This window comes from Cordyceps javanica, chromosome 1 (genome assembly GCF_051103115.1).
Source record: "Cordyceps javanica chromosome 1, complete sequence".
In the NCBI taxonomy this organism is placed as follows: Eukaryota; Fungi; Ascomycota; class Sordariomycetes; order Hypocreales; family Cordycipitaceae; genus Cordyceps; species Cordyceps javanica.
This window is the reverse complement of record NC_139295.1, coordinates 7,192,533-7,212,741: the sequence shown is the minus strand read 5'-3', so window position 1 is coordinate 7,212,741 and position 20,209 is coordinate 7,192,533. Positions and strand designations below refer to the sequence as shown.

The window sequence follows — 20,209 nt, the reverse complement described above, 5'->3', positions numbered from 1 at the left end:
GCCTCTTCCACGCTTTTCCTCGTTCAAGGGATTACGGATTCTGGATTACTAACTTGAGACTACTCCCGGGTGTTTGGAATTCTACCCACAGCGAAGGACGCGTCGTCAGTCGTGCTCGCCAGGATCTTGTTTCACTGTCAAGCAAGAGGCTTATTGTATTGCTTCAGAGCAACACAATCTTGGTCTGCTTTGAGTATCTTATGATTGCCTCAGTCTTTGACAGTCTCTGCCAAGTTTATTCATTTGGTGTTTACAGTCGGAAAGAAAACCACAAGAAATGTGCCTTGATTTTTTGTATCTTTTGCTTGTCTTTTGGTCTGCTTGGATATTCCATCCTCATCTGCTGAATCGTATCCAACCATTATCACTTTACCGGCCAACTCCTGCACGAATTACAGGATAGACTACAATTGAGTGTTGTTTCGATTTCTAATACAGCCGATAAAGGGCCGCCATTTGTCCTCTCCTGCGTGGCAAGATCGTGGTGTTCTGCTGGTTGCGGTCGGGCAGTCTTCGTATCGTATATACTCTCCTCGCTACTTCGCCTGAAGGAGAAAGCTGCCCACTTCAATTGGTCAAGCAATATGTACTCGCTCAAAAAACTCCACTGCCACTAAATATGGCGTCCCTCGACGAAATCCGAGTACCCAGAGCATTGGGCATGCCTCATCTGTTAGTCTAGCCAACGTTGCTGACATGGGGGCCGTCCACGGCTCCAACGTAAACGGAAAGATCATCGCTCTTCAATAGTCATACACCTTCTAGCCATCGGTCACTTTTAGATTTGCTCACACACAATAACAGCGTGGACTCGAAACTCTCTTTCGGCGGCCGCTATCGCCAAGAGTGTGTGCCTTACAATGGATTAGGCTGTCTTTTGTTAGCTGAATGCGATTGAATGCTCCCAAGATATTGGAAGTACAGCCCACTACAGGGGTCACTGTACCTGTACTCAGCTGCAGGGCCCCGCAGAATATTGTGGCGAGTCCATCTTGGGTTGCGCCGATGCAGCCATCACGACAGACTAGCGGCATCTCAATTGTCATAATGTAGCGTCGCTACATGCAAGTCACGGGTTTCTGTTTGCATTTCTTGTGAGAACCTGCTTATGAAACCCTTCCCGCAGTTAGCCCCAGCGGTGAATTTCGGGTTAGACATGGTTCGTAAACCCATAGCCGTTGACGACGGAATGCACCTCAAACTACATATTGTGCTCTTGGACGATTGAAACAGCCCTGAAGAACTCGATCCTCCTTTATTTTCGCTGTGAATTAGGAACCCTCTTGTTTGATACAATGGGTATGTTTATTCTACAAACATGGCACAGCAGACCTTTCATGATTAATAGCCACACCAGATGTCCTACATCAGCGGCCTTGCCACCAGACCCGTACGGTCGAGCTTGATCCGTTCGCAGTTCACGAAATCAACTATTTTCAAGCAGAGACGCTGCAATGGCATCCCCATAGCTTCACAAACTGCGACATGCAGACCGCACGAGCTAGACATCAAAACCAGCGGTGGCCGACCCATGGCGGGAACGCAACTGTCTCCGTGAGCCAGCCTTCTGATGACTCTGGCTGGCCGCATGATAACGGATGGAGTTGTATGCCCTTTTCTGCGACGTCAGAACTCTCGGAAATTTCTCCAGAATATAACAACAGTAATGTGATGGCAGTCACCTTGTCGCCAGCCGAGGGTGCTCACGCAGATACGAACCTTGCACACTGTCCACCAGCACAAGCGCAACACGACGACTGGCTCGACTTGACAATGTGGGAAACGAGGTCAACGCGCAATACGCCGAAACAGTTTGAACTGCCATCCTTGGTCACCTGTAGCACGCATGGTCAGACGCCTCAAACTCAGCTGGGCGAGTGGCTACACTTTACGAACTGCGAGACGAACCCACTCGGTGAGCCGTCAGAGACAATCAGCTATGCACCCACACAACGCCTTGAGCCGCCCCGATGTCTCGATTCACCAGCTCGGCTTGAGCGAGAGCCAAGGAATAGCGCATGGAACGTGGAATTGACTCCACCGACGCAGTTCCGACAAAACCCCTGGACAGCCGCACCAACACCTGGCTGGTCGTCGCCATGGAGCACGGTACCAATGCCGGCGGTGTTGCGGGACGAGGAAACGCTCTGCCGCAGCTTGTCGGAGGCTTCGACACCCCCGGCCGTTCAGCTCGCTCTGTCGTCGGCTTCCGACGACGAGCAGCCTGAGCAGGAGCGTGCGGGAGTACGCTCGGCAAGACCTCACCGCCAATCTGAAAAGACGGCAAAAGCCCCGGCCGGGTTACGGCGGCCGAGGGCGATAGGCACAGGGAAGCGCCGCAGCTCGTCAGTCGCTGGGGACCTGATGGAGAGGAACCGCGCTGCGGCTAACAGTAGTCGACTGCGCCAGCGGGAGAAGGAGGAAGATCTCATTGCCGAGATGAACAGTGCAAAGGACCTGAACCACGAATTGCGCACCTGCATCAAGAGTCTGACGAGCGAAGTCCTGAGTCTGAAGATGGAAGTGCTGCAGCACGCACGCTGCAACTCGAAGCTCATCTATCGTTATATAAATCGGACCGCCGAACAGCACCTACAAAACCTATGATACACCCCCTTGCATAGACGTCGATTTCGGGCCCCATCCAATTTGGCTGACGGGGGAAGAGAGAAGGAAGAGGGTGGGCTTTATCCCGCGCTAACAGATGGTTGCATATTCCCACTGCTCAGCGATATTTTCAGTGTCGATGCATTGATAATACAGCAGACGTTAATTTTGTAATGTATACTCTTATTTAGATCCAATCAAGCCTTTAAGAAGCTCCCTTACATCGAAATGTTACCTTGTTTCAAGCCTGACATATAGGCCACAGCAAGGACTCGACTTGCTGCAGCTTACTTTGAACACACTTGTTGACACTGCTGCGCGGCGTCTGCTGCCACATTTGGATGTATTACTTTGTTATCTTGCCGCAGCTGAGTATGCGGTGCACACTCGCCTCGGCCAGCCAGTCATGCCGCCCTCGCCAGCGCCCTCAGGAAAGCACCCACCGCAACGTTCTTTGCGTAACTAACGCTTGACCGTTCTCGACGGCCGGAGCGTTTTGGAGCCGGCATCTAGTACGCTCTCTCATGAGGCTTGGCTAAACCTAATTTTTGTGAGGCGTTTCCTTGGCGCTGTCGACCAGGATTCGGGTGTGAGTAGGTAAGACCCGGTGGCAAGAGCGGACATTGTACTGAGGGTTTCTGCACTTACTGGTACTTTGGTACTTTAGGCGTGATCTGGAAGAGTACCTTTCTGTCCTGATTTCTACTTTATTATTTATTAGGACCCGAACTCTGTAGCCTTGCCACTATTTGCGTTCCTCGTCAGTGACTGCTCCAGAGCCGATGGAAATGATACGAAAGGGTGTGCACTAACGGTTGGGCTAGGATGGCACATCTTTGGCTGCCTATTGGGTCTTGAAGAAAATGCTCCGGAGAAGAGCAAACTACAGTAAGTACAGATTGCTTCTGGCCTTCGCTCTGCCAACGCTCAGCACAAAAGTTCGTCTAATTTTAGTGCCGGAAACCCGGAACACCCCCGTCCCGTCCGAGGGTCGCCGGACCAGGGCAATAGACGGAACATTCAATGAGATGCCTTCTTAAACTGGAGAACAAAAACACTTGTGGAGATTGACCCCAGAAAGCTGAGACATTGACACCGCCCGCATTCCATTCCCGGCGGCTAGTCCAGGACTAGGCTAATAGCTGATGTTGTGTCCTTGGGGGCAAAAGGTTCGACGGCCAATCGATGGGAGGTCCCGCCTGTTGAGATGACCCAGCTTGCCAGCCTCGGGCCCTCACACAGCGGCATGATCACGAGAATCGGCCAGGCTGCACTAGGAGAGGCTGACACTAGAGTGTAGGAATGTAGCATGGAAGAACAAGGCTCCACGCTAGTATCATAGAGCCCTAGTTTGTAAGTCCTTTTGGTATCTCGACCAGAATGTACTCCGGCCTTTCCAGTAATCGTCCGAGCCGGGTTAGGTAATTAGAGAATGACTCGCGCCGATCTGTGACCAGCTTAAACATAGTGATCGGGGCTACTCAGTAACTTGTCAGGCGGGTACCAAGACGGACTTGTTAACTTGCCAAGTGAGTTCGTTGACCAGTCTAGCGACAACTAGCTCGCGATCCCGTACAGCCAAGTCACAGTTCTGGCAGTTTGCTCTGTGAAAATCTAGAGGCATATTGAACGATGGCGTGGCACAGCTGCGATGCCAGACGATCACGGGCTGTCTATCAAACATTTTCGAACACGTCCGATATGTGACCTATTCATGTACATCGCGTATGCGCGGCACGGCGTCCCAGTCTGGCCACAGGCTGTCAGCGACCAAGCTCCGTGATGTCGATTCCTCAGCACCCGGCCGACTTACTAGTCTCTACATTTGAGAGACAAAACCCCGCTCGGTGTCAAATTATTTCCGGCAAGCCGCACGTTTTCTGCGCCGGAGCAATGCCTGATTATGTTCCATCACCATGTCCTTGTCCGCGACATTTTGTCAATCCGAGTCGCCATACCACTGAGTCGTAGTTATCGTGCATGTAGAATCTACCTGCATATCTCGGCCCTTTGTACTTTTGCGCCGGATTTACTTGCCCTTACCAGCGAGAGTGAGCATGCGTGCTACGCTTGAGGCCTGATTCCGCCCGAAAGATCCGACGTGTTCCCGCCTCCTCCGTGGCCTACTACGTTAGGTTGGACGGCGGCCCGTTGTCTGAGACAGCCCCTTTCATGTCATGCGTGACGTGTCATGCGTTAAATCCAGAAAAAAGCAAGCAAAGTCTCCTTTCTGGAACTCTGTCTGCTCGCGGTTGTTGCCAAGAAGCGAGCTACTCTCCGTTGAGCCAACTCCATCTTCTGTACCCGACCGTGCTAACTAGTAGATCCCAACCTCTTGCCTCCCTCTTCTGTCTTCAACCTCCAATAACCACCTTCACCGTCTGCTTTTGCACTAGCCAAGCAGCAGACTGGCCGCTACCCTCTCGGATGAATTTTAACCGATGCACACCCTCAAAGGGCATTGACACCTGCCACTTTTTAGAAACAGTTGTCTTGGTCGTGCGCTGTTTTGATCTAGAGAAAACATGTTGTTCGTCCATTCGACGGTCAGAGGACGGATAGTTAGTGTGCAACCATCACTGCCTCTTGGCACATTGGTCACGCCCATCAATGCAGGCATTCACATGTCTCGGGTTCCAGTTTGCAAAACACGTATTCATAGTTGTCATTCTAGTAGAGAACTCAGACCTACATGAGCAGCTTCCCGTCGCCAGAGACCGCGTCTCAACATGGAAATGTTCAACTAACTATTCTACCAATTGGCAATCTGTTCACAAAACTAAAAAGAAAGAAAACTGCAATAAACATGTTACTGCGACAACACTCAAAGATCAGGCTGCCTACCAATGACTTGACAGTTCCACCTCTCCAATAGCGGCCTCACCATTCGCGACGAGATCAAAGATTGCCTGCTGGAGGTTTTCCAGCAGAAGCTTCGCAGGGACGCTGCCCCGGTATCGGGGAGAATACTGAAGGGACAGCTTGATCGCGCGTTCTCCGCAAGCCGCATTCAAGCTCACATCGTAGTCGGCCAAACTGCTCGCGGACTGGCCTTGCACGGAAATTCCAACATCGTCACTCTGACGACTGCCCGGATCACGGACAATTGACACCACGCTGTGCAACATCTGCTGCTCCGATAGTCCAGTAGCATGCTGAATGTCTTTGAGCGAGACTCGCTGGTACTTGAAAGCTTCCATGAAGTCATTCTGCACTTGATCTGCTGTTTGAGCGACACTGAGCTGTCTGTCACGAAAGCTAATGCGCGACACCATCATGTTGATCAAGGGCCCTACCATCTGCGAGACATCGTCGACGGGGGCATCTCTTCCATTGGCCACATAGCCGAAAAGAACATCGCTGGATCCCGAGTGTTTAGCAAGTACAAATGCCCATGCCATCTGTAAGATATTCGCAATCGTGATGCCATAATTATCGCGGAAACGGTGAAGAGGCTCCAAATTGCCCATTTCGAGGTGCGCATTTTCGAGTGCTTGATTGTCCGCGGGTGAAGTAGCCAAGACCGGCAAACACCGAGGCTCTGCGCCCGCAAGCCGAGCAGTCCAGTATTCTGTCGACTTTGTAACTGATGACTCTTGCAAAAACCCAATGTACTTGCTGAAAGATGGAGCGGGCATGTCCAACGCCCCGTCTTCGTAAGCCAGTGTAATCTCGTTCATGATCAGCTGCAGAGACGACACATCCACAAGAGTATGATTGATGCGCAGTTGGAGAAACACTTGGCCGTTTGAAGAGGCATATAAAGTCAACTGATGTTCCGGCTTCGATTCTGGGTATCGAGGTTTGCTGTCGTCCTTGAAGGCGTGCTTAATGTCCTCGATTGTCTCACAGTGAACAATCGTGACTTCTGGTTCGTATTGCTTCAGAACGACTTGATAGAAAGAGTTGCCGTCTGAGACTGGTGGCACGAAAACGGTCCTCAGAATTGTATGCCGAGATACAACCAGTTGCCAGGCTTTGACCAGAGTTTGGAGGTTCACGGCTGCGGCATCACGCGCTCGGAATTCGCAAGTCAGGTCCACATGGAAAGTAGACGAGTCCTTGGCTTGACTCCTTAGGATACTGTCTTGAGCCGGCGAGCAATGATAGATATCCTCGATGCAATCTATGCTTCTGATGCCAAACGGGGCAAGACGCTCACTTTGCAGCCGGTCTAGTTCGTCATACGTGGTGCTGAGCAACGGCACGTCAGCCAAGCTAAGCATAGGTGGCAAAACAGACAACTGGTGAAGCAAATCTTGGAGGCTGCTCCGGTAAGCTTGGGCCCAGCGCGAAATGCGATCGGGGTCTTGCATATTCTTATTGAAACCCAAGGTGAGGATCAAGTTGTCCTGATGTATAGAGGCTTCGACTTCGAACACGGCAATTCTCTTGACCTTGTTGCCAATCCCCGAGATCTGGGGGCTGTTGAAATCGTTGCTCATGCGTAATAGACTCCGTGAGTACTTGTCATCACGATAACGTCCTCCAAAATTGAACATAATCTCGGGTTGGTCATGGGAGGCAAACTTTTGCTGCCCATCCCGCGTCAAGAACCTTGACGTAAAGTAAGAGAAACCGTGGTCAGGAATGCTCCTCCGCAAGTCCTTGGTTCTTTTCAATACATCAATAACGTCATTCGTTTCGACTGGCACATGTATAGGAGTCATTGTAGTAAACCAACCCACAGTGTTGGAAAGGTCGATCGCATCACTCCACGGCTCACGGCCATGACCTTCGTTGAAGACCGTTGGAACGGCACGATCAGGGAACACTTGATGGAAGGAATGAAACAAGGCCGCTAGTAGTATCTCCACTGGTTCACTTCTCAATGGTGAGCTCTCGCTAAACAATACCGATGTGCAATCTTCGAGCGTAAAATGCTCATTGATGCGGTCGCCGTAAGTGTTGTTATCTGGAGTTACACCCCAGTAGCTCCAATCTGCCATGGGGGCATGGTCATGAATAAGTTGTTGAGATGAGTCTAGATCTTGAGCGCGGTTGTTTTGGAGCTGCAGCCAGTGCTGAAAAGTGGTGGACTCGACAGGAACTGGGAGTTGAGGATACTGGATCAAATTATCCAGGTCGCGAAGAATGATCTGCCACGAGACAATGTCAACCACCAGGTGATGCGCAACCAGGAACAAGAGCTGACTGCCAGTAGCAGTAACCTCTATGCAGTGTACCGAAAACACCGGGCCGCCTTCAATATTCAGGCTGCGCTGCCCGGCCCAAATGACATCTTGTTGCTCAGCATGGTCTTCGACCTGATGAAATACGACATGGCATGATGCGTCGATATCTTCCTCAATCTTTTGCTTCCATCGCGTTCCGGATTTGGTGAACCTGGCGCGTAACATTGGATGAGCCGAGACGACACCTCGAGCCGCGTGTTCGAGCTGAGCTGCATCAACATGCTTGTTGACAATGAGGCAAACGCTTTGGTTGAATCTGTACTCGTCCTCGGATCTCAAGCCTTGGGCTGCAAAGGATCTGAAAAATAGTCGCTGAATGGGCGAAAGCCGGAACTCGCCATCAGTTGCTAGCAGCAAGGGCGCAATCGCGATGTCTGCAACAGCTTTCAGGGCAAGCTGAGAGATTGACTTGCTTTGCAGGATGTCACGAACATGAATAGAGATTCCATAGCGCGAGCGGCACTGCGAAACCACTTGCATGGATGTAATGGAGTCGCCACCCATGCTCAGGAACGAGCGACGCATTGAGACCTCTTCCTGCGGGAGACCAAGGATGTCGGCCAAGACGTTTTGTATCTGCTCCTCGGTTTTTGTCTTTGGTTTTTGAGCTGCCTCTATCTTATTGACAGTGATTCGCTTGAAATATTCTGCATCGAGGGACTGCACCCAGTCCATCAGTTTTCGGCGGTCGGCCTTGTGGTGGGGGGTCTGGGGCATGAACGCCATTGAGATCCAGACATCGGGAACCATGTATCCTGGCAATAATTCAGCCAGTCTCGTCCGGATCTTTTCTGTCTGCGCAATAGCTTCTGATAGGTGATTTGCAGAAGAAGGCTGTATCTGCGTGGGACTGACACTGGACATGTGCTCATGCAGAGTCACAAGCCCGATAAGTCTGGAACGACAAGGCCCTTCCCGAGGGTAAAGAACTATTCCATCTTCCACTTCCGGCTGCAGCTGAATATGATGCTCAATATCTCCCACCTCTACTCTCTGTCCTCGAATCTTCAATTGGTCATCGGCTCTGCCGACGAAGATAAGAGAGCCATCATCGTGCTGTATGACCAAATCCCCAGTACGGTACATGCGTTGCTGCTGGCTGTTTGGAACCAGTCCATGTCTTGTCCTCCAAGGCGGGCTTTTAATGAAAGAAGCCGCCGTCTTGGCCTCATCCTTCACATATCCTCGACCAACAAGGGGTCCTTCTACCAACAACTCTCCGACGGCCCCAATTGGACACAACTGATTGCAGTTGCCTTGTTTCGTGACCCAGACGGCACCAGCAATTACTGTACCGAGGCATAAAGGATCAATCCCCTTGAACTCAGTAGCCGTAGATATGATAGAGCACTCCGCAGGACCATAGGCGTGCCACACTTTGGCTTGTGAGGTCCACAATCTGAGCTCTTCGGTATCACATCGCTCGCCACCAACCAACAGGGTGCTTATGTCCGGACATTCAGAAGGCTTAATAGTATGTAGTACCCTGGGAGTAAGCATAGAGTAGTTGGCCTTGAATCTTCTCATAGCATTGGCCAGATCATTGACTCTCTCCACCTCAGACGGAATGCAGACGCATCCGCCGCCGATGAGAGGAGTCAGAATGTCATGCAGGGCCATGTCGAATGTCAGAGAAGCAAACTGAAACACCCGTGTAGATTCATTTACCGCGAATCGTTTCACAAGTGATCGAATGGCAATCGACATTGAGCCATGCTCGAGGACAATTCCCTTCGGAGTTCCGGTGGAACCAGAGGTAAATTGGATGAATGACGCGTTGTGTGGTCCCGGGTATTGTTTGACCGATGATTCCGGGGTCACTGTCTTCGTTTCTTGGGTTGTGTCCATGCTGACTATGTGCTCAACGATTCCCTGTAATTGAGATGCGAATTCAGTCAACGTGACCACCACTGTTGCACCTGTAGTTGTCGTGATGGCTTGTAAACGCGCCACCGGATCAACCTTGACCGGTACTACGGTACCTCCTGCTCTGAGTATCGCCAAAATAGCAACAACAACCCATTTCGACTTGTCACAGCAAAGCAATACAGGTGACTCGATTGTCACGCCGAGGTTGCTGAGGCGGCTTGCCAACACAACCGACATTTGAACCAACTGCCGGAAAGACAGTTCTCCATCCCAGGCGCAAACGGCAGTTTTATCTGGAGTGTCGACTGAATGGTTGAGTATCAGCTCATGTAGCAGGCCTGGTGTATCCCCTTTGACCTCGCGATTTAAGGTGGCCAATCTTGCAACTTCCTCTGGGCTGATGTATTCGATGTCACCCATGAGCTGGGGGCGGTTGTCCCCAGTATCTGCAGCAGAAATTTGGCCCAGCTGCTCAAATATGTGCTTGAATTGGCCGAGAAGATAACTCATCTGAGTTTGAGAGAGCACTTCCTCATCATATCGAGCCATGATCTCCACCTGTGCTCCCTCTTGCGATTCGACGAAGCACTCGACGATTAAGGCGTAATCTTCGAAACCGTCCGTGGGGAGTGTGACTTGTTTCATATCAAGCATTCCTTCAAAGGCCGCGTTAGCATGCGGCATCGCCGACTGAATAGCGAAAAGGTGCTGCGGATTGATGTCGGGTCCGACCATGGAACGGATGTGCTGAAGACCCGAGTGCTCAAAAGGTACCATATTAGAGGCTTGGCGTTGCACAGCAGCCAAGTATTCGTGAACAGATTGTTTCTCATCGACCTTGATTTGAATGGGTACTGTGGTGACTGTAGGTGCCATCATATCCAGTATCCCCTTGACCGGCGCGTTTCGCCCTGACAGTGGCATCGCGAAAAGCACCGTTCCGCCGGTATGCGACGAAACGGTAGCAGCCCATGCCGCGCGGAGTAGTGAAGCCAGAGTCACTGATTGCTTAAGAGGCTTCAAGTCGATACTGCAACGCATACTCTGCCCTGCTTTGGGTTGGTAGGATGAGCTGGGCAGTGCGGGGAATGGCTCGCCCGGGGTTTCTCCCAGCTCCGATCGCCAGAATGCAGCTACTTCGGCTGCGTCCTGGGACTCTAAGTACCTTATGAACTCGGAGTATGGTGTCAGTGATTTGGGGAGCTCGTTTGATAGATATATACGCGAGACAGCCTCGAAAATCATCGGCAAGCTCCATCCATCATAGATGCTATGATGCGCAGTCCAGATGAAATTTCGCTGCCCATCACTGCCTTCGATGTAGGCAAAGCGTACGAGTGGCGTGCCATAGGTCATCGATTTTTTAATATCATCAGTCACGTATTGGTCGAGGTTATCGCCTGTGTGCCATGTACAAGCGCTGCGAACAACTACCTGAAGTGCGCCCGAGATCCGTCCGGGCACTATGCGAGTTCGAAGGATTGGTGCCTCTCTTCCCAGTGTCTGCCATGCGCTTTGAAAACGAACAATATCAAGATGTTGAGGTATCTGGAACGCCCACCGTGCGATGTAGGCGCGCGGCTGCTGAGCTGTGGCCACCATTAGTCCCTCTTGCAGTGGTGTGCATGGATAAATGTCCTCAATATCGTCAATATGCAAATTGCATTGAGTAGCAATTTCGCAAAGTAAATCTTTTGCTGAGCGGAGTTCTTGACCTCCGCCACAGAATTCTCTGTATTCCTTCCACAGGGAGAAAGGCGCCACTGCCGTGTCCAGTTGCCGAGTACTTGACGTGCGCTTATCGACAACTTGGGCCAATTCCCTAATCGTCGGGTGCTGGAGCACATCGGATACAGTAAATTCAAGAATTGAGTCGTCAGCTTGAGTTGACGCGACGAGACGCATGGCTAGGTATGAGTCGCCACCGAGGTGGAAAAAGTTGTCTTCCACTCCCACTTGATCAATTTCAAGTGGAAGCACAGCCGCCCAAAGTGTCCGTAGATTCTTTTCAGTCTCAGAAGTGGGAAGCGCTTTTGCAACATCTGCAAGAGAATAGTGCAGGATCTCCTGTTCAGAGAGGCTCTCGAGGGACTGGCCAAGCATCCGTCGATTGACTTTACCCGACGCCGTCAATGGGAGTCGTGTGATCGGGACAAAGAGACTCGGAATCATATGCGACGGCAAGACACCTGAAAGTCTCTTTTTCAATTGGATCAGTTCCTTTTGAAAGCCCGATGAAAGCTTCTGAAAGTTCAAGCCCTCTACGTCAGTCTGTAAACCTTGTGCATCGTGGTTTTGTTCCAATACCGTAGCGATAAGTGGCCCGCGGGAGTTTTCGTTTCCAGAGATCAAGCATGCCACGACATTCTGCAACCCGCTCCAGATTGCTTTGATAGCGTGCTCAATTTCACCGAGCTCGACTCGGTTGCCGCGAATCTTGACCTGCCAATCTTTCCTGCCAATGTAGAAAATATCTCCGCGGGAATTCTGCCGCGCCACATCTCCAGTTCGATAGAATCGCTTGCCCGGCAGACCAACGAGTGCAGCCCAAGGAGGGCCAGTAGGAAATGCTTCTTCGGTAATTTCTGGTTTGTTAAGATAGCCGCGGGCTACCAGCGGTCCCTCAACCCAAATCTCCCCTACAGCACCGATAGGGCAGATATTGTTCGTGTCGTCGACGAGCCAGACGCTTCCGAGCATTGGGCGACCTATATTGGGAGCATCGTTCTTATCCTTGATCGGTCCGTTGCAAGTTGTAATCATTGAACACTCGGATGGCCCGTAACCATTGAAGATTTTGAGTTGCGGCGCTTTGAGGTGTTCCTCGATGAAGGCCGGCTTCAGCGACTCACCACCAATCACAAGTGTCTCCAGTGACGGCAGCTTGGAAACATTGAGCAAATTTGCTACTGTCGGCGTCATGACAACAAAATTCGCTTCGTAAGACCGGATCGCGCCTTGGATATTGTTCATTCTGTCCTCGTCTGACATCACGCAAACGCATCCTCCGTGGCTCAGGGTGCCCCATATGTCGGTAATGCTCAGATCAAACGAGTAAGACACAAACTGGAGGGTCCTAGTCTGGGGGCCTAGCTCAAAGATCCTCCCCTGCGCTTGAATGCTAGACGCGATCGATCGATGAGTCAAAACGACACCTTTTGGATTGCCGGTGCTACCGGACGTATGGATGATGAAGGCAGCATTTTCCGGGTCAACCTTGTTATTGATCCGCTCAGTCGGCATTGCGTCCTGGAGAAATGGCGAAGCCAAGTCAACAGTTACGACGTTCGAAATAAATTCGAATCGATGCGCATGATGACTTGAAGTGAGAAGTGTATGAACTTGCCCTTCCCGTAGGATTATTTCCAGGCGTTGTCCCGGATCATTTGGGCTCACTGGTACAACTGCTGCACCAGACTTCAGGATGGCCATCTGCGCAACGATTGCCCATCTTGACTTGTCAAAACAGACTCCCACCATTGCTTCAGGCGTTACACCTAGCTTGTAGGTCAAGTAAAAAGCAAGTTTCTCGGCGAGCTGATCCAGTTCAGTGTATGTCAAGTCACCATCCCATGCGCAGACAGCCTTGGCCATCGGATCATGACAACATTGAGAATACACAGTGTCGTGGATACTAGGCTGTTCAGAAACCACAGGAATTTCACTATTCCATTGGCGAATTCTCTGGATATCCTTATCAGTCGTTACTCTGACATCACGAAGTGACAGAGTTTCGCTTTCTGTCAGAGACTGGACCGTCTGTAGTAGACAGTCTACAAGACGGGTTGCCGCGTCGTCATTCATAAAGGATGGTTGGTAGTCCAAGGTCACAGAGATACCGTTTGTGGATGTCACAATATCGATGCCTGCATCGTACTCACTGTCGCCTAGAAGTGCAACCGTGTCTTGTATGAGGCTGCGTCGCGAATGCCCGTGCGAACTAGCCTGTCTGTATGAGAGGTACGTGTTGAACAGCCCACGGCTGCCGGTCTTGAGTGCGTGCCAGATATCCACCAGGGGGGTACGCTGGTGGCTAAGATTCTCAAAGAACCGTTTCTGAACACTTTGCAAAGATTGCGAGACGTTAGAATCCAAGTCAAGCTTGATCCGGCTAATCAAAATATTGACAAATGGGCCAAATATTTGATGCACGTCATGCACAGGGACGTCTCTTCCGCTCGACACATAGCCAAACAAAATATCATCAGACCTGACAAACTTTGACAAAACAATGGCCCAAGCAAGCTGGAAGATATTCGCGATGGTGACTGAGCATCTCTCACTGAATCGCCGGAGAGACTCCACATCTTCAACGTTTGCTGTTACCAATTGTCTGCGTACCGGCGCGGGAGGACCGGCTACCTCCACCTTGCCCTCTTTTTGTACGTTTGTCTCGGTCATAGCAGGGAGGAAGCAGGCTTCGGCATCATCTAAGCTCTGTACCCAGTACTTTAAGGCCTCTTCTGTGCTGCTCTGCCTCAAGAATGACAAATATGAGCTGTAGGGCGGCGCTTTGATATCGGACGCTAATCTTTCTTCGTACACGTCAGTGAGCTCCTTTTCCAGCAAGGCAAGAGAAGACCCGTCCGAGAGAGCATGATTTATGATGAGATGCCCATAGATGAGGCCGGATGGAGTCGAATACACCACAAACTTGTGGTTTGGATTGTTTCCGTAGTCAGTTGCCGCCGCGCTAGTCATTGCTGGAAGTAGTGCATCCGTACTATCTTCATCGCAAATCTTGTGGCTCACATCAACAGCATAGTGTTTGAGGACGATTTGTTCAAAAGCACTATCACCAGCACTCGATGTTCGAGGAATAAAGACAGTTCTCAGCATTGGATGCCGATTCGTCAAGGTCTGGTATGCGTGCATAATATTTTCCACGTTGAGACGTTTGCTGGGGTTTGGGGATTGCAGTTGCCACAGCATTTGAGTCTGATACATGCCAGGCGACCGCGCTTGGCTCATCAAGATACCATTCTGCATCGGTGTACAGGGATACATGTCTTCGACATCTTGCACTTGCAGCCCTATGCTAGGCAGAATTTGGTTTTCGAGAGTCCATACGCTCTGACGAGTTGATTCGATCAGTGGAAAGTCGCTCAGGGTGAGCATCGAGGGCGTCTTTAGTAAGTCCGTCACCAACGCGCGCATGGCCTTGTGGAATTCCCGAGACCAGCGCCGAATGGCATCCATATCGTTGTTGCTCCGATGGACATGGAATTTGACATGAAGTCTGCTTTGCAATATTTTAGCGTCAACTATAGTCGCGGATGGCCCTGGGACCTGAAGTCCCGCTGATAGCTTTTGGCTTGTCAGCAAGGGCTGCAGGCTGAAGAGGGTGCTTTGCTTTTGCATCTGGTGAGTTGAATCATCGAAATTGAGGAGAATTTCCATCATTTCGTGGGCCGCATCCAATGGCCCGCTGTCATTATGCAATTTTCCTTTACTGTACGAATTCCGCGAACAGAAGCGAAGTTCGATGTCTCTTCGAGTATCCTTTATCTGTTTGAGAATTTCGACAGCATTGTGCGTGCCGGCATCGGGGAGATGAAGTGGCATTTTCATGGAAAAACTACCCACTGTCTTGGAGTTGTCCATGCTATCACGGTTCAAATGTCTTCCCTGGAAGTTTTCCAGAAGCGCTGGAATATACTGGCTGGGAAACGTCTCGGCAAATGAGGCTACCAGCGAAGCAACCATCAACTCCACCGGCTCAGTTCGCAAGGCTCGATTGGCACCCCCCAGAAACAGCAGAGTATCAGGTTCATCAAACTCAATGACTTCTGTTTTGAGTTCTTCATATTTTGATTCGGCATCTCTGAGGCTACTGTTCTTCAGAGGCTCGGACATCAAAGTCTCGACTGCAGACGATACAGGCTCTAGGGTAGTCCCCGAACCTTCATTTTCTGAGTCTGCAATACTCCGAATCCAATCCCGGAAGGTAGGACGTTCGACTGCCGAGAAAGTTGCAGGGCCTTGGAGCAGAAGTTCTTCCAGATCTTCTATAATAATGCGGAGAGACGTGTCGTCCATGACAAGCTGATGTCCCGTTACGAACAACAGTTGCTCGCTGTTTGCTGCGTCGAATTGCATCAACTGCGCAGAGAACACCGGACCATTCTCGATATGAAGACCTCGTTCCATAGATTCCGCGATATAATGGGCTTCTTGAAGGTCACATACATGGCTCACTTGGAATCCATACGCGTCGTGATTGTGTGCAGCGACATGCTGCGTCCACACGTTCGCAGAATTAATAAACCGAGCACGCAACATTGGGTGCAGATGTACAAGAGCATCGATGGAAGCAGCCACATGCTCTTTGTCTAGTTTCTGTTTGATCTGGAGACATACGCTTCGAGCGTGGCATTGAGAATATCCAGAGGCTGACGATGGGTCAATGGAGTTGGTCCAATCGAGATACAGTTGCTGAGACGGTGACAGTGGAAAAGGCTCAGATGCTACTGCAGCGTGCAGTGTAGATGCCTGGGCCGCTCCGATCTTTTCGGCCAATTTCACTATAGATTTGCTTTGCAGGATATCGGGGACCGTCAACGTGATATTCTGTGTCCGGGCCAGGGAAACTGCCTTCATTGCCGTTATGGAGTCACCCCCGAGGCTCAAAAATGATCGATGATCGATCGGCACTTTCATGAGAGGTAAGAGTAGTACTTCAGCCCATATATTTCGGATCTGCGATTGGAGAGGGGTGGTTTCAAGTCCCTTGGCGAGTTCTTCTCCGGCAGATGCGAAGGCGTCGAGCCAGGTCACATCTACTGCATCAACACAGTGCCCTAATCTGACACGATCCAGCTTCCCAGATTCGGTTTGTAGCAATCTGCTCATGACTGGAATCCACGTCGTCGGTATCATATATTCGGGAACTCTGTCTGAGAGCCAATCGTGCAAGACGGCCGTTTGAAGCTTGGCCCGGGCCATTTGCTCCTGTTCGATCAGACTCACTGTTGTGACGGGCAACACTTGCGTCATGAAACCTTCAAGTGCCACTAACGCAACAAGCTGGCCCTTGCACGGGCCCTGAGCAGCCAGCACGATCACGGCTTCAATGACGGCATCGTGATCTTTCAAATGGCTCTCAATCTCAGCAACTTCCACGCGCTGGCCTCTCAATTTGACTTGAGTATCCCGTCGGCCCACGAAAGTAACGCTTCCATTGGTACTCTGCCGGACCAAATCGCCCGTGCGGTAATAGCGATTCGCTGCAGAGAATGCGTACTTGGACACCCATGCTGGCGCAGTGATGAATGAAAGTGAAGTCTTGCGCTCATCGTTTAGGTAACCTCGAGCGAGGTGAGGACCTTCGATCAACAACTCCCCAACGGCACCTTCTGGCACAAGACGATCCGAGTTTGTGGCGTCAACGACCCAGAACGCACCCGTAACAGGATAGCCAAGCTCCAAAGTGTCGCATCCGGGTGTGAGCAACTTGCAGCTGGATATAATAGAGCACTCAGAAGGCCCGTAGCCGTTCCAAAGTTCCACGTGATTGATCCATCGATGAACAACACCAGGTTTGACCGCTTCGCCGATCAAGACCAAGTGTTCCAACGAGGGAACTTCGTCGGGTGCAATCATCTCCGCCATCGTCGGTGTCAGAAAGGCCCAGTTGACATTGTATTCGCACATAGCAGACACTAGTCTGTTGACTCGGTCATGCTCAGAAGTTATGCAGACACAGCCGCCAACGTGCCACGTAAAAAAGAAGTCGTGGATGGCTGCGTCAAATGTGTAGGCGGCGAATTGAAGCATCCGGGTAGCCGGGCTTGGATTATGACCTTGCACGGAGTGACGGATACTAATGCACAGGTTTCCATGTGTAAGCATCACACCTTTCGGGGTACCAGTGCTGCCGGAGGTGTAAATAATGTAAGCAAGGCTATCTGAATTTGCCGAGCAAGACACTGGTGCAGAATATGGAATCGCTGCCTTAAACTCGTCGTCGACGACAATCACTTTATGAAACAGCGTTTCAAAACGGCTGGCAAAACTTTTCGTGGTCAAGATGACCTTTGCACCAGTGTCTTTTATCATCAACTCCAGGCGTTTCATTGGCATATTAGTTCCGAGGGGAACTACAGCAGCCCCTGATTTGAGCACTGCCAGCTGCGATATTGCTGCCCACTTGGACTTTTCGAAACATGTACAGATCATGCTGTCTCGCTGAGCACCCAGTTCCTGAAGGTGCGCGGCCAGATTGTTTGCTTCACCGTTGAGAGCTTGGAACGTCAGGTCACCATCCCAAGCCTGCACAGCCAAGGCATCAGGTTGATGTTTGGCGTGATGATCCACCATGTCGTGTAGAAGTCCTTCCACTTCAGTCGATGTGTACGAATTTCTTTCGTGCAACTGTTGAATGAATTTCTTGGAGACGACGTCGATATCTCGTAGTGGCATATCCTTGTCGATCAGGCATGCCAGCGCCGTTTGAAAGCTCTCGGCGATACCTTTCATGATCTCCTCGTCTATACGAGACTGCCAATAGTCAAGTTGAATGTCAAGCCCACCTGTAAAAGGCTGGATATTGAGTGAAATATCGTACTGTAACGCTGTTAGTATTGATATGAATCCAGCTCATGGAGAGTTTCGAGGCTCATCAGGCCGTAGGCTCACGTACGTCAGAAGCAGTGATCTCATCCAGCATGAGGATTTTCAGATCTGGGCTCGCCAATTGCTTATTGCTCCCCATCCCCATTTGAAATGTCATAATGGTATTTCCTCGTAGCCCAGATATCCTCTGGCCTTGTTGTTCATCCTCGAAAAGAAATGAGCCCGGGCGAGACAAACCCTCAATGACATCATGCTTTGCTTTCGACAGCGCTTGTGATACCAGTGTTGTTTCCAACAGCTTCATCCTGCATATCATGACATCAACAAACGCTCCAACCGCGTCCTCGATGCCACTTATTGGAGCTTGGCGACCAGAGTTGACGTATGAGAAGCAGACATCATCCGAACCCACATAAGACCCGAGTACAAGGGCCCAAGCGATTTGGCAGAGATTCGCGGCCGTGGCGTTGTACTCGACGCCGACTTTTTGCAATGCCTCTTCATTCAGCTCAAAGCGAAAGCGATGCTGCTTCATGTTCTCAAAGTCGCGGTTGCTGTTGGTGGGGAACAGCGTCGGCTCTGCCCCGGCTAGATGCTTGGACCAATATGCCTGAATACTTGCTCGGTCGAGTTGCTCCTGGTAGGCGACAAACTCGTCGTACTTGAAAGAGGGTGCCAAGCCAGGCAATTCGTTTTGATGATAGGCTTGGGCAAAGTCGTGAAAAAGGATGCCAAAGGACTGGCCGTCCATGAGCGCATGAGAGATTTCTAATCGGAGAACAGCAGAGCTTTCGGAGCGTTTCCAGACTACCGCTCGGCCGGCCATGCTTTTGCTTTGTGGGAGAGTAGCGTGGCGCGAGAATATGTCACTGATGGACTCCTGGGATCGGTCGCCTCTCGAGTGCAACTCCAGAGGTACCGTCTCGCACTTCAAGATGACTTGCTCGAAATGGCCCGGCCTTTCGACACTCTCCACGAACAGGGTCCGAAGAGCCGGGTGGCGCTGCACCGTACATCTCCAGGCATTACGGAGACGGTCATCATCCAAGGGAAGAGCAGGTTCCGTGGATGTAATCTCCGCGACAACAACGCATTGATACATTTCCGGATTGGCTTGCTGCGAAATCAAAAACACCTCCTGAGTTCGTGAGCAAGGGAAAATAGTTTGTACATCTTTCAGTGGATCTTTGGTAATGCTCCTGATTTGATCGAGGACGAGATCATTGCTCAACAATGGAGAGGGCCTCTCGATGGCTGCTGCTGTGGTGTCGGTTGCTGGTGGGCTCTCTCCGACCGAGCAATCAAGATGAGAAGTAGCAGATTTCGAGAGCTCTTCAATACTGGAAGTACGAAGGATATTGGCAATACTGATGTCATATCCAGCCTCACGGCAGCGAGCGACAAGTTTGATGGCGAGTAGAGAGTCGCCACCTTGTGCGAGGAAAGATTTGCCCATTCTCATCCTCGCAGTTGGGCGGCCCAGTACTTGGGCACAAATGTCCTTGATCTCCTGTTGCATGTTGCTCTGACTTGACACGCAAGTTTGTGCCATCGCTGGCATATTAGTTGAGTTTTCAATGTCCATCGGATCGGTTGTAATTTTTATTGTGTTTTCGAGAAAGTAAGGGAGCTTGACTTGAGCAGCACGTTCGCGGGCAACAAAATGTAACTCTGTGAAAAAAAAAAAGATCACCACAGATTGCTGTATTCTGCAGCCCTTTTTTGTTTTGATATGGGAATTACCTCTTTCGTAAAAAAAATAGTCTTTTTTTTTCGTCGTATACTCTAGCTGAAGGTCATTCCTTCATAACTCACTGTTAAAACCCAATCTTTCCCAATCATTTTCTCCAGTTTCCACTTACAGACAAAGGTTGCGCAAAAAAAAATCACAAGGTTACGCTACTCTGTATGCAGCCAGATGTACCTTGTGCTAAACACCAATATATTTGCCTTGAAAAGGCAGG

The 20,209-nt window shown here is 50.7% G+C and overlaps 2 protein-coding genes across 2 annotated transcripts; one reads left to right on the top strand and one right to left on the bottom strand.

The window, feature by feature from the left end:
• Positions 1-2,115: 2,115 nt before the first annotated feature.
• Positions 2,116-2,607, top strand: V2A60_002186 (uncharacterized protein; the record flags this gene model as incomplete). Its single annotated transcript, XM_083253537.1, has 1 exon — positions 2,116-2,607. One exon carries the CDS (start codon positions 2,116-2,118, stop codon positions 2,605-2,607), a length of 492 nt encoding a protein of 163 aa, XP_083109663.1.
• Positions 2,608-5,447: 2,840 nt separating this feature from the next.
• V2A60_002185 (uncharacterized protein) lies at positions 5,448-19,764 on the bottom strand (the record flags this gene model as incomplete). Its single annotated transcript, XM_083253536.1, has 3 exons — positions 5,448-8,557; positions 9,098-18,236; positions 18,313-19,764. The coding sequence occupies 3 exons, from the start codon at positions 19,762-19,764 to the stop codon at positions 5,448-5,450; spliced, it is 13,701 nt and encodes a 4,566-aa protein (XP_083109662.1).
• Between the last annotated feature and the right edge of the window lie 445 nt (positions 19,765-20,209).